The following is a 14,850-nucleotide window of genomic DNA, read 5'->3' on the forward strand; positions in this document are numbered from 1 at the left end:
TGAAAAGTATATTTCTTGTAATTATGGAAGTTTAATTATATGAAAATATACATTGTAAATTTTTGAACATTTTAGGACTTTATACAAAGTAATTATTTGTATAATCTCTAACGTTATTTTTACTAATTTTGTTTCAAAAATTAAATCTTCATATATCTATATTATCAACTATTTTGATAAGTACAAATAGGTTGTAGTTTTTCGTTGGATAAAATTAAAACATAAATAATAAAGTAAAATAAAATAACATTGAATGGTCACTTGAATCAATTCAAAAATTAGCATTTTAAGTTAGCGATTACTACTTCTAATGATCTTATTATAAATGTGAATTAATTTTTTAAATATCTTTGATAGTAATTCTATATAATATTTTTTCATTCCCTTATTTTTAGTATCACTTTATCATAATTTCAGGTTATAAATACTGAACACAAGTCATAGTTTCATTCAACATTATTATGGTTATTTGTGAGTTTTGTAAAACTATTAAAATGAATGCAAAAAAGTATTGGTTGTGATAGTTTAAAGTTAGGAGTTGGCAATAGTATTTTCATTATTTCAGACTCCAAAAATTGCGTGTAATGTGTATATGCATAAAAATGATGTGTTTTACAAAATATGATGGAATAATTAAGAAAATATTTAACATTATTAAGAGAGAATTTTAGTTGCAGGAGCATCTTATTAATTATTGTCTTATTAATTATTGTAAAAACTGTTACAAAATATGAATTGAGAGAATATTTAATATTATTAAAAAGAGATTTTATTTGTAGGAATCACCTTGTTAATTACTGTAGGAACTGTTATAAGAATTTAACATTGAGGTTAAAAGAAAAAATATACTTAATTTTGATGATAGAATTATAATTACACTAATATACTGACATGACAAAATGCTAAGCAATCTATGTATTATTATGAAAAAGACTTTGGTATTAATTTTTATGGGGATAGATAGTTTACCTTAAAGTTGTTATGGGGATTAAATTAGAATAGTAGTATATAAATATTCTCATTTGTTATATCTATTTTAGATAAAATATTATGTTAATTTTTTTATTATTTATTATAAAATAGAATATGCACTTCTTCTAATAATTTAAACAAATAGTTAATAATAAATAAATTTTTGTAAATTATGATGTTTAATTTAAATTGAATACACCTAAGATTTAACATAATTATAATAATATAATATCTTAAATAATATTTTTAAGTAATAGGAAAAAGATTAAAATAATATATTCTCTATTCAATTTCTATAAGTAATTTAAAAAAAACTAATATTTCACGGTTTTTAAACAGTAAAATTTAGTGTATATATATAACGAAAAAAGTAACAAAAAAAAAATCCTAAACAATCCTTGATAATGATCTTGAAAGACAATAAAGTCCCAGCAAAAAAGATTGTCAATCCAACTGATATTTAATGGACAGATTAACAGTTTAAACATTCCATATAACCATATTCCATTAAGCTTAGAGAGAAATTGTTGACGAAATGATTAATTAGTCTAATAGTCTTACACAATTAAAGATCAAAACTGAAAAAAAAAAAATTGGCTAGGAGCCTCATTATTTCTTAGAGTAACTGGAAGGGTCATTTAAGATATTTTTCTCTAATTTATAACTTAATATTTCATCAAATCACATAGCTTTATCACCCGATGTGAAAGTCCAAAGGATATGCACATCAAATAAAAGTAGATTCGTTTGTACCCAGAAAAAAAAAAAAAAGTAGATTGGATAAAAGTATAGTATTGGTACAGGAACATTTGTAGTCCCCATACATTTATGTTTACAAATGGTGGCAAGAAAAATTGTACCCTTGACTAGTTAGTTGAAAGGGACATTAAGTTATATTCATTAACAATGATAATTATGTAAGGAGTATCATTATGCTAGTTACTTGTATTGCGGTAACTTGACTTGTAAACAAAGATGATTATCATAATAAAGAACAAAAGTAATGTTAGTGAAATTCTCATTATTCGTATTTGTTGTCCTTCAAATAGAGACAAAAATGGAACTACTAAGACAACTATACGTTTAAATGGAGGAATAGAAAAAGCTTTAGAAGATTAAAGTCAGTATCTAGAAGAATATTATTAGTCAAGTCTTGCTTTATGTTCTCTGCAATGATGGAAAAATAAGAATGATATGGCAGAAAAGTTTTGTTGGTCTCCTTCAGCACAGTAATATGTTATTCGGCTGGATGAAAAAGAGTCACCATAATTGAAGATAAATTTTATTCTCAAATAGATACATAGATTGGATTCATAACTAATAAGAAATGATTCTTTATCTTTTCCTTTTTTCCATCTAGTATCCAACTCACTGGCTAACAAATTTGGATTTGGATAATGCAGAGGCCCATTACAGAGCAATCCTCCCAACCTAGTTGCTTCATTGTAGTTTCTAACTAATTTGGATTTGGATAATACATAATAATATATTAATATAGCCAAAGCTGCAAAACATTAAGCTCATAATTTTACTGACATGGAGCTGGTTAATCCAGATTAACAGTAATAAAACATGGCACATTATTGGTAAAATGTCAGCAAAATTATCATAGTAATGGACTACAGGCATAAAAAGAATTGGTATGGAATTAACACACAGAGAATACACTAGAGTTGACATTTAGATATCCTAACAGAACTTAAAAGCATGAAATTACAAGAAATAAAACAATATACTCTGTGGCAGTCCAATCCTTTCCCCCTGAAGTTCTTTAAGAGGAACACACCACCACACACTCCTAATTCTATTTCCCTTGCAAATATCAGATATGCCCCTCCCATTGTTCATATAGCTCTACCCTAACCACTATAGAAAATTCACTCTCCTGTTCCTTGATGTTTGTTACAAAACCCATCCCAGCTTACAATAAAAAATTACATATTCACAACTAAGACCCTAATTTACAATTGACCAGGTTCCCAACAGTATCAAATCTCCACCATAACAATCTTAAAGCCTTGTTATTCACGTCGTGTTTGGATGAACAAAGAGGAGACAATGTGACTCTTGCATGTCATCCTTTCACCAATCTCAGCCTCTATGTTATCTATTACAGGCAGAAACAGCACTTGCAGTTTCTAAAAATCTTGGAAGGGTACTAAACTTAAGGAAATAAGGAATACATTGGTCACATAACATAATCTCTGGACGAGAGCCTTCATGCAAATTGCAAAAGTGTAATGACTAATGAATGTGTGTATTCTCTTGTGCCATTCCCTAACGTTGCAAGATCAAAACTACAGCTGGAATTAAGCGGGGAAATAGAAACTTTGTTATCCATGCTTTCGCTTCTTTGAACCCTTGCCACCAGGAAAAAATCCAGTGGTATACCGTGAATTGGCAAGCTCCCGGGGAACAGCTGCTCCACCAGATTTTAATACATCAACTAAATCTGCAAAGACATTCTTGCTCTCCTCATTCACAAAAACTATGGCTTCACCTTCCCCTCCCATCCTAGATGCCCTTCCAATCTGATGTATGTACTCCTTAATAGAATTTGGCATGTCAAACACAATTACCTGCCTCACACCCAATAGGTCAACTCCCCTACCCAAAACTCCAGTAGCCACAACCACCGGAACCTCACCAACCAAAAGTGACTGCATTATATCTCTCCTTTCCTTCATGGACTTCTCTCCATGAATTGAGTTAGCTGTAATTCCTGTGGCAACTTTTATTGCATTTGCCAGAAGATCTGCTCCAAGTCTGGAGTCCACATACACTACGGCAGGTGGCTTAAAATGTTGCCTACTCAGTAATATGTCAAACAGCTTCTGCTTCTTTTGCTTTGACTCAACCCAAATAGCGACCTGCTTCACAGCCTTATTTGGGCTATTCACCTTCCCAACAGAGATAACCGACACACCATTCGCAAGAGAATTTGCCATCTTCTCTAAATCATGAGACATTGTTGCAGAATACATCAAGACCTGAGGTTGTGACAGAGCCCTGTATATCTGTATGACCTGATCTCTGAAACCCCTTTGAAGCATGCAATCAACTTCATCCAAAACAAAAGTCATCACATTATCTAAGTCAATCTCATGCTTTGTTAAAAGATCGACAAGCCTTCCTGGTGTTCCCACAATCAGTTCAACTCCTTGCTGAAAGCGATAGAGTTGTCTAGCCATGGCCTCACCACCAACCACAAGGGCAGTTTTAAATGGTAACCCCTTTCCGAGCAACTTTGCATGCTCTTCAACCTGTATAGAAAGCTCTCTGGTAGGTGTCAACACCATTGCTAAAGGCTTCTTATCTGAAGTAAATACAAGGCGATGACTTGCACATCGAGAAATTATTGGAATAAGAAACGAAGCAGACTTTCCAGATCCTGTCTCAGCCAGAACAAGCGTGCTTTTTCCCGTCAAAGCGGCAGGGATTGCTTGCATCTGAACAGGGGTAGGCATTTCATACCCCGCTGCTTCTACATTGTGGAGGAGCTTGTCAGGGAGATTGCATGAAGCAAATGACAAAACCGGCGCCACTACATCACCCTTCACATGAATTTCAAGCTTCTTTCTAAGCAATTCAACCTGATCTCTAGCTAAAGATAAAGTTCCTGATTCACAATCATTCTCTCTAACATAAAAGCACTCGTCAGCTGCAGGTAGTTTTTTAGGCGGCTGAAGAACTCCTCCAACAGGAGGCAAGGATTTGGCGATTCTGCCTAGTAGTAATTGTTTGCATTCCAAACTGCAAACATCATCGTCAGTTTCATCACAGATATACTCACCATAACGGCTACATATGATACACTTTGGCTCACCCAGGAGAGCCTCTCTTTGGTCCCTAGACCTCAATTTCACATCATCTGAATCTCATAACACAAATAGAAAAAAGATGAGCTCAAATGCTCATATGTATCAGACAACATCAATGCCCAAGAGTTCGACAACATAACAAAAAGAAAAATAACAAAATCCATCTTAGAATATAACATATACTCTAACAAAACTAACAATAGGAAAATTTTCCGTGGAACATAGGTCATGTGCATTTTAGTATCTGACTAAAAACAGTTACAACTCAATCCATCAATCTTGCCAGTCTTCAGGGGATTATATTGCTCACCGAATATCTCAAAGAGAAATCACTTTTATTGGCAATAATGCATAAACCCTAAACTCATACCATGCAATAACGCAACAATTTCCGAGCCTAGAATGTGCATAAGGCACAGTTTACAGATAATGCGAAGTTTCCATAATAAAACATTGAATTTTGTAAAAAAAGGTTACGAAAAAACTCATTCCAATAAGTTCAATTTAGGTACAACATCAAATTAGATTAAAAAAATATAAAAATAAAAAAGGATGTGGAGCGAAATTCAGGAGAAAGAATCGATACCATTAGGTGCATCAGTTGGCAACGCTGGAATCTTGGATGCTTCTTCGTCATGCTGATTGGTTTCAGAATAACCCATGTTAGTTGAGTATGGTTTCGAAAATACGGAAGGAACATAAGGAATTAAATTAAGGGTAAGGTTTCTTCAATTTCGCAGAGGCAACTGAAATTGGGAAACATGGAACCGATTTGGAGAAAGAGAGTAACTATGGAAGCTAGTTTACAGCGTTACTGTTTTCTTTTCTTTTTTTTTTTTTGGGCAGGGACCCGGGGCAAAACTGGCCCAAAGCCAAAACAGAAGCTCCAAGTTCCCAACCCGACCCGAATTTCAAACCTACATTTCCCCCTCCATCTTGCGCGTGAGACAAGAATCGACGCCCTCCATTGCAGCGGCTTTCCCTCAGCAAACGCGACTAAATGACCGGAAGAGCTCTGGCGAGGTGGACGGCAGCATCTTCGAACTCGAATCCCCTGAATCAATGGACACAGTGCTCGAAAGATAACCGGATCTCCGAAACCTGACCCGGCGAGAAGAATCTCCCTCTCCCAGATGCGCCTGATTCGTTGCTCCTTGCTCGTGTGTATCGCCGTCGACGCCTGCAGCTCCACCGTCCCCTTCTGCGCTCAACCGCCACCTAAGCTGCTTGATCGATCGTCTACATGGCTCCTGCACCTTCCATGGGATCCTTGCTGCTCGGCGATACCCGACTCACTTCTGAAATCCTGTTTTCAGGGTCCTATTGTCTACAACGAAGCTAACAAAGTCACAGAGGGCCTGCGAAGCAAAACTGCGCTAGAGTTTTCTCTAAGACTAACTGCGATTTTGGGCTTCATGGGCTCAGCATGAAGCCCACAACAAACTGGGCTTTCTTTAATTTCGGCTTCTCTGTTATCTTTCTTATTGAGCCAAAAGTCCACCATAAGAAAAATGTTCGACTAACGCAATTATCTATTCACCTCACCACCAAAAAACTATTCAGCTAATATCTTCAAAAAATTTTTGAGCTTTCATATTTTTAAATAACAATGCGGCAGATTCTCCAAATTTTTAACAAATTTTGGCGTGAAATTGATTTTCTTAACAAAATAGATGTTGAGACTAATTTAGTAATTATAATTTATTAAAAATTAGATTGTCCAACTAATATTTTTTAAATAATTATTTTATATGTGTATTAAAGTTAGTCACTATATATAAAAATACGTAGTTGTAAAAATTAGTAAAGCTAATTTTAGAAAATAAATAAATAAATAATAACTAAATAAAATGAAAGGTAATAAACAATTTTAGTTTATAACCTAAGGATTTTAATGGTTGAAAAAGAGAAGAATTATATACCTCTAATTGACGGATGGTTCATATTGAAGAGACTCGCCTATAAGTTGAGTTTTTCTTTAATTCATTTCAATCAAGTCATCCAGATAGAATAACATAATATTTATTTGAGTAGTTTTCTCCTATATATGATAGAGAGAAGTGTGTTCTCCTTTTGTCAAGAGAGAGTGTTATTGTAGTCTCCTTATGATAGAGAGAAGTTGTAATTCTCAAAGAAAGTTATTCAATTGTTTCCATATTTTATACAAATTTCTAAATTTTTATCTCTATATTTTGCTGTGTCATTTGTCTGGTACTTAACAGTGGTATCAGAGCCAAAGGTTGCTGATTAATATTTTTTTTTCGCTGTGAGTTACCGTCTAAAAAAATAGCAGCAAAGTATGAAATTCCAAAATTTAGTGGGAGTAATTTTTCCATATGAAAATTGAAGATAAAAGCCATTATGAGAAAAGACGATTGCGTGACAGCAATTGAAAGTAGACCCACTGGAATTACAGATGAAAAATGGAAGGAGATGGACAACAATACTGTTGCAAACTTACACTTGGCACTAGCTGATTCAGTTTTATCAAGTGTAGCAGAGAAAAAGACAGCAAAAAAAATTTGGGATGCTCTCACCAAATTATATGAAGTCAAGTCACTTCACAACAAGATATTCTTGAAGAGAAGACTTTATACTCTTCGAATGAGTGAGTCCACATCGGCAACGGATCATATCAACAATCTAAATACGCTATTTTCCTAACTCTCATCATTGGAATATACCATAGCGGAAAATGAACGTGTAGAACTCTTACTTCAAAGTCTACCAGATTCATATGATCAGCTTATCATTAACTTAACTAATAATATTTTGACTGATTATCTTTCTTTTGATGACATGGCTGCTGCGGTTCTTGAAGAAGAATCTAAGCGCAAGAATAAGGAAGATAGATTAGAGAGCTCAAAGCAAGCAGAGGTGCTGTTGATGACAAGAGGAAGATCAATGGAGCGTGGTTCCAGTGGGAGTCAAAGTAGACCAAAGTCACAAAGTAAAAAGCAGGTCAAATGCTACAATTGTGGTAAGAAAGGGCACTTCAAGAAAGATTGTTGGAATAAGAAAAGTATAGAGAAGGTTCCAGAAGGATCAAGTTCTCAAGGATGTGTTGCGAGTACCTCTGATGATGGAGAAATTCTATATGGCGAAGCAACAATTGGTTCTAAAGGCAGCAAACAACTCACTGATGTTTGGATTGTTGATTCAGGAGCAACATGGCACATGACTCCTCATCGTGATTGGTTTTGTACATATGAACCTGTCTTGGAAGGATCGGTATTTTTAGAAAACGATCATGCCTTAGAAATTGTTGGAATGGGTACTGTCAAAATAAAAATGTTTGATGGTTCTATTCGTTCACTTCAAGGGGTAAGACACGTGAAAGGCTTGAAGAAGAATTTGTTGTCGATTGGGCAATTGGATGAACTTGGTTGCAAGACCCATATTGAAGGTGGGATCTTGAAAGTTGTTAAAGGAGCTCTTGTGGTAATAAAAGCAGAAAAGATTGCAACAAATCTATACATGCTTGTGGGAGATACTTTGTAAGAGGCAGAGGCATCAGTTGCTTCAACAAGCCAAGAAGAAATGACGATGATATGGCATTACAAACTAGGCCACATGTCAGAACGAGACTTGAAGATTCTTGTAGAACATAATCTCATTCCGGGGCTCAAATCGGTAAACTTACCGTTTTGTAAGCACTGCATTACAAGCAAGCAACATAGATTGAAGTTTGGTAGATCAACTGCTCAGAGCAAACACATATTGGAGTTGATTCATTCTGATGTGTGGGAATCACCGGAGATGTCCCTAGGAGGAGCAAAATATCTTGTATCATTTATTGATGATTACTCTAGGAGGCTATGGGTGTACCCGATCAAGAAGAAGTCAGACGTGTTTGCGATGTTCAAAGAGTTCAAAGCAAAGTTAGAACTTGAATCTGGAAAGAAGATCAAGTGTTTAAGGACAGATAATAGAGGAGAATATGTCCATAGTAATTTTCTAACATTTTGCAAGTAAGCAGGTATTCAACGGCAATTCACAGTTGCATATACACCTCAGCAAAATGGTGTAGCAGAGCGAATGAATAGGACTCTCCTAGAAAGAGCACGAGCTATGTTGCAAACTGCAGGTTTAGCCAAGTCTTTTTTGGGCAGAAGCTGTTAAAACTGCCTGTTATGTGATAAATCGATCACCATCAACTGCAATTGGGTTGAAGACACCAATGGAGATGTGGCAAGGTAAGCCACCTAATTATTCTTCTTTACATATATTTGGTTGTCTTGTGTACGTGATGTACAATTCCCAGAAAAGAACAAAGTTGGACCCAAAGTCTAGAAAATATATATTCTTGGGTTATGCTGACGGAGTTAAGGGGTATCGCATGTGGGATCCCACTGCCCGCAAGGTAGTTGTCAGTAGAGATGTGATATTTGGAGAAGATGAATTGAAAAAGAACAAGAAAATGACAGCACTGTTAAAGAGATAACCACTGTTCAAATAGATGAAAAATGCAGAGAAGGTTATCTTTCTGAAGCAGAACCACAGCACAAAGAACAAGAAGCAGAGGCTAATGACATAAAAGTTCGTCGATCCACTCGACAAAGAAGAACACCATCCTGGCACTCAAATTATGTTTTGACAAACCATGATGCATATTGTCTTTTGACAGAAGATGGAGAGCCAATAAATTTTATGGAGGCTATGCGCAATCTATATGCTTCTATGTGGATGACAGCAATGCAAGAAGAAATTGAGGCATTACATAGGAATCATACCTGGAAACTTGTTGAACTTCCAGCAGGTCGGAAAGCCATTGGTAACAAATGGGTTTACAAGATCAAACGAGATAGTAATGATCAGGTGGAATGATATCGTGCAAGATTGGTTGTCAAGGAATATGCTCAGAAAAAAGGTATTGACTTCAATGAAATATTTTCTCCAGTGGTGAGACTAACTACTATTAGAGTAGTTTTAGCTATGTGTGCTGCATTTGATTTACATCTAGAGTAATTAGATGTAAAGACTGCTTTTCTTCATGGAGAACTTGAAGAAGAGATATATATGCTCCAACCAGAAGGTTTTGAAGAACAAGGAAAAGAAAACTTAGTTTGCAGGTTAACTAAATCTCTGTACGGTCTAAAGCAGGCGCCAAGGTATTGGTACAAGAGATTTGATTCTTTCATTATTTGTCTTGGATACAACAGACTTAGTTCAAATCATTGTAGCTATTACAAGAGATCTGGTGATAATGATTTCATCATTCTGCTGTTGTATGTGGATGACATGTTGGTGGTAGGTCCCAACAAAGATTAAATCCAATAATTGAAGGCACAGTTGGCTAGGGAGTTTGATATGAAAGACTTGGGACCAGAAAACAAGATTTTAGGGATGCAAATTCACCGAGACAAAAAAGATAGGAAGATTTGGCTATCGCAAAAGAATTATTTGAAGAAGATCTTGCAACGGTTCAACATGCAAGAACGTAAGACAATTTCAACCCCACTTCCTATGAATTTTAAATTATCCTCAAGTATGTGCCCTAGTAGTGAAGTAGAGAGGATAGAAATGTCTCGAGTGTCGTATGCATCAGCAGTGGAAAGCCTTATGTATGCCATGATCTGTACAAAGGCCAGATATTGCTCAAGCAGTTGCAGTGGTAAGTCGATTTATGGCAGATCCAGATAAAGAGCATTGGAATGTTGTTAAGAGGATCTTGAGATACATCAAAGGAACCTCGAATGTTGCATTATGTTTTGGAGGATCGGAATTCATTGTCAATGGATATGTCGACTCAGACTTTGCAGGTGATCTTGATAAACGAAAATCTACTACAGGCTATGTGTTTACACTTGTAGGAGGAGCTGTAAGCTGGCTATCTAAATTACAGACTGTTGTAGCTTTATCTACTATAGAAGCTGAATATATGGCAGCTACACAAGCATGCAAGGAAGCTATTTGGATCCAAAGGTTGATAGAAGAACTCGGGCACAAATAACAGAAGATTTCTGTGTATTGTGACAGTCAGAGTGCCTTGCATATTGCAAGGAATCCTGCCTTTCATTCAAGAACAAAATACATTGGAGTACAATATCACTTTGTTTGGGAAGTAGTAGAAGAAGGAAGTGTTGATATGCAGAAGATTCACACTAAAAATAACCTAGCAGATGCCATGACAAAACCAATCAACACAAAAAAGTTTGAATGGTGTAGATCCTCATACGGCCTATGGAATACATGAGCAACATGAATTTTGAAAATTTATCAAAATTAGCTTTAAGTGGGAGATTGTAAAGATTAGTAAAGCTAATTTTAGAAAATAAATAAATAAATAATAACTAAATAAAATGAAAGGTAATAAACAATCTTAGTTTATAACCTTAGGATTTTAATGGTTGAAAAAAGAGAAGAATTATATACTTCTAATTGACGGATGGTTCATATTGAAGAGACTCACCTATAAATTGAGTTTTTCTTTAATTCATTTCAATCAAGTCATCCAGATAGAATAACATAATATTTCTTTGAGTAGTTTTCTCCTATATATGATAGAGAGAAGTGTGTTCTCCTTTTGTCAAGAGAGAGTGTTATTGTAGTCTCCTTGTGATAGAGAGAAGTTATAATTCTCAAAGAAAGTTATTCAATTGTTTTCATATTTTATACAAATTTCTAATTTTTCATTTCTATATTTTGCTGTGTCATTTGTCTAATACCTAACAGTAGTTAACATGTTATAATTTTTTTAATTATAATACTGTAAATAAGTTTGATTATTTGTATATTAAAGATTTGATTATTTTGATAACTAATTATTTGGTTAAAAAATATGTAAATTAATATATATATATATATATATATATATATATATATATAAATACATAATAATTAATTTTGTAATTAATTTTTTATATACATGTAACACTTTTGTAAATTAAACTTCAGTGCATGCATTTATTATTAAAAAAGAAATACTCCATGCATAAATTATATTAAAATTTCTGAGAATAGAAACGACATTGTAGTATTTTCTAACTTAAGGATTATTTTTTTTTATTTCCTGTTTTTATTATACAAACAACTTAACATTATATGAATACCTTAATCACAAACAACAAAGTAACTTAGGGAAAATTTTCAATCCATCTTGCACTCTAAAATTTGTCTATGAGATAAATTATAATTTTATCAAAATTCAGAAAAAGAATAATTACACGAATAAATTATTAAATTATGGAAAAAGTGGTACATTTCTATGAGATTATTAAGAAAAAGTCTTCTTTATGCAAAACACATGGTTGATTCAGTGAAAAAAGACTCCTCGTGATGTATAATTTCAACATTTAACAAACCATGTTAAAGCGGTGTCTTCTTTTTAAATTCCATCAGCTTGACATAAATATATATATAAATAAATATAAATTCACTATTTATTTGGCTCCACTACTCTCTTATAAAAATTTAACTAATTATCTCTATCACCTAAACAACATTATTCGTATCTATGTCCTATTTATTTTATGAGTAAATTGCAGTGAATATTTGCATTTTACAAGTAAATCGCAATGGAATCAAGATCAAAATTTTAAAAGAAAACAAGAGAATAGTGAATAGATAAAAGAGTAGCGTTGCGATTTTCAACTTCATTTTTTTCTACTTCTGAAACGGTTACTGCTTGTAAGTTCTAATGGCATGATGGTAGTGGTGGTGGTTCTTGGTTAGTTGTGCGATATGGAGATGGCTTTTCAATCAGTAAAGCGATTGATATTGAACAAGTGAATTAGGACTTAGGTCTTACAACTTAATAATGAAGTGATTTAGGCGAAAAGTATTTTACGTGTTTCAACGGTTTCGAAGAGACTAACATTTGGTGTTTCTTTTTATTTTTTTTTGGTAATCTTTGAATTCTAGATCTATTTTCTTTTAAAGAAAAATGGATAAAAGTATATACAAATTTTTATATGGTAGATAAATATACATTTTAATTTTTTAATGAGTCATTTATACACACTAATATAAAATTTCATTATTATTTCTAACATTTCGTCATCTGAGTAATTTTTTTCGATAATGATAAAAGCCAAATGACACATTATTATCTGATGTGACCGTTTTGGATGATACAGTAAAAAATTAAATTGTTAAATTTGTTAAAATAAAATTATTCTCCCTATTACTCCTCCATTTTCATTCCTCACCTCCATCACCACAACCAGCATCCTCACACCATCTCCAACTCCACGACCTTAACTTTATACCCCTCTTTTTCTATCTCTGTCTCCGAATCTGTTGTTCCATTCTTCCATTTCTTTGGATCTTGATGTCTTTCTTTTTCCAAATTCCTTTTTATTATTAAAAAAATTTAATATTGTTATTATTGTTGAAATTAAAGAATGTGATGGTACTAATAAAGTTGTGGTGGTAGAGGTTGGAGATGACATAAGGATGGGGTAGGATGGAGTTGATAAATTGAGAATTCGGGAGAGTAGGTGACTGACGTGGCGGAAATTGGCGGATTAAGAAATTGATATAAAAGGAACGTTGCAAGTACAGTCCTTAACCAACAAAAATCCGCTTATCAATTTAGAAGGGTTGTCACAAAATTAGAATTAAAATACTGGGAGTATGAATCCCAGGTCGTCTCCCAACGAGTTGCAGAAAGATGTGCTATTTTATTAATCAGATGTTTTCTAAAATGGTTTGAGTTGATAAACAGGAAATTAAATCAGAGAATTTATGTAATTTAAATAAAAACCTTGACCAGGAGTAGATTAGTCAGAAGTCCTATCCTTGTTGGAGTTCTCCCATGATCAATTGATAATTGAAGGTTGTTCTGCTCAGTTATCCCTTACCAGATAAAGGAAAGTTAAGCAAGTTGGAAGTCAGTTTCTATTCACAAGTTCTAATCCTCTCCCTTGGGAAGGACTAGTGTCAGTGACTAGAGGACAACCCAACGATAAACCCAATTATAATTTTACTCTTGAGCATTCCAACTCAAGGTCCTCCTTTCAATCAACTCCCAATCAAGTTATGGAACTACTCGCTCATTATGATTGTAAACTTCACAAAATAAGAAAAGGAAATAAAGAGAGACATGATAAATAATAATAATCAAAGAGACCAATTAAAAATAAAAATAGTTCTTATATTAATAAATTATAAAAATAATCCAATAGTAATTCTGAACAAATTAAGGATATGAAAGAGTAAGTGATAAGTAGGGAAACAAACTAGAATGATGAAGTCTTGGCGGAGGTAATAACTCTTCTCAATATCCCAATCCAAAAAAGCAATAAAAAACAAAATCCTAAGAACTATGAATGTGTAGAGAGAAAACCTAGCGGAGGAGTAAAATCAGATCTCAAAAACTAAAAATTATGCGGAATGAATGTCCCCCTGGTTTCTACATGTTTCCTGGCTCTAATCTGCTTTTTGGGCAAAAAACTGGGTCAAAACAGGGCTCAAAATCGCCCCCAGCTAATTCTGCAGATTGCGCACGTCACGCGATCGCGTCATCCATGCGTTCGCGTCATCCAGCGGTTTGCCTTGCTACGCGTGCGCGTCGTCCACGCATTCGCGTCACTTGTGCAGTTTCCAATCCATGCGTTCGCGTCAGGCACGCGATCGCGTCACTTCAATTTCCTCTATTTCGCGCGATCGCGTGAGCCATGCGCCCGCGTCACTTCTCACTGGTCATCTCCTTAATTTCTTGTGTCCCTTCTATTTTTGCAAGCTTCCTTTCCAATCCCCAAGTCATTCATGCCCTATAAAGCCTGAAACACTTAACACACGGATCACGGCATCGAATGGAATAAAGGAGAATTAAAATACATAATTAAAAGTCTCTAGGAAGCAAGTTTTCAACCATGGAGTAATTTTGGGAAGGAATGGTAAATACATGCTAATTTAATGAATAAGTGGGTAAAGATTTGATAAAATCACACAATTAAACATAATATAAACCATAAAATAATGGTTTATCAACCTCCCCACATTTAGACATTAGCATGTCCTCATGCTTAGTTGAAGGAGATAAAATAAATGAGTAGGAACATGTAAAACTCATGCAATGCAATGCAACCTATATATGTGAATGCAACTATAT

General features: G+C 34.2%; 1 protein-coding gene across 2 annotated transcripts; it reads right to left on the bottom strand.

Annotated features, from left to right (window-relative positions):
* Nucleotides 1-2,600: 2,600 nt before the first annotated feature.
* On the bottom strand, nucleotides 2,601-6,133 carry LOC107639560 (P-loop containing nucleoside triphosphate hydrolases superfamily protein). 2 transcript variants are annotated; one of them, XM_016343097.3, is made up of 2 exons: nucleotides 5,380-6,133; nucleotides 2,601-4,843 (listed from the first exon to the last, which is right to left on the bottom strand). In XM_016343097.3, exons 1-2 carry the CDS (start codon nucleotides 5,453-5,455, stop codon nucleotides 3,306-3,308), a joined length of 1,614 nt encoding a protein of 537 aa, XP_016198583.1. In that variant the 5' UTR covers nucleotides 5,456-6,133; the 3' UTR covers nucleotides 2,601-3,305. The 2 variants fall into 2 exon arrangements, with proteins under 2 accessions (XP_016198583.1, XP_016198582.1); XM_016343096.3 differs by having other exon boundaries at nucleotides 2,601-4,849; nucleotides 5,380-6,118.
* Between the last annotated feature and the right edge of the window lie 8,717 nt (nucleotides 6,134-14,850).

This window comes from Arachis ipaensis, chromosome B4 (assembly GCF_059453495.1).
Source record: "Arachis ipaensis isolate K30076 ecotype BB chromosome B4, ASM5945349v1, whole genome shotgun sequence".
Lineage (NCBI taxonomy): Eukaryota > Viridiplantae > Streptophyta > Magnoliopsida > Fabales > Fabaceae > Arachis > Arachis ipaensis.

Excerpts from the sequence above, each read along its gene's own strand:
- LOC107639560 (XM_016343096.3), bottom strand. The coding sequence starts at position 5,455 with ATGGGTTATTCTGAAACCAATCAGCATGACGAAGAAGCATCCAAGATT. Across the intron at positions 4,850-5,379 it reads GCCAACTGATGCACCTAATG|ATTCAGATGATGTGAAATTG; the intron begins GTATCGATTCTT and ends TTGTGTTATGAG.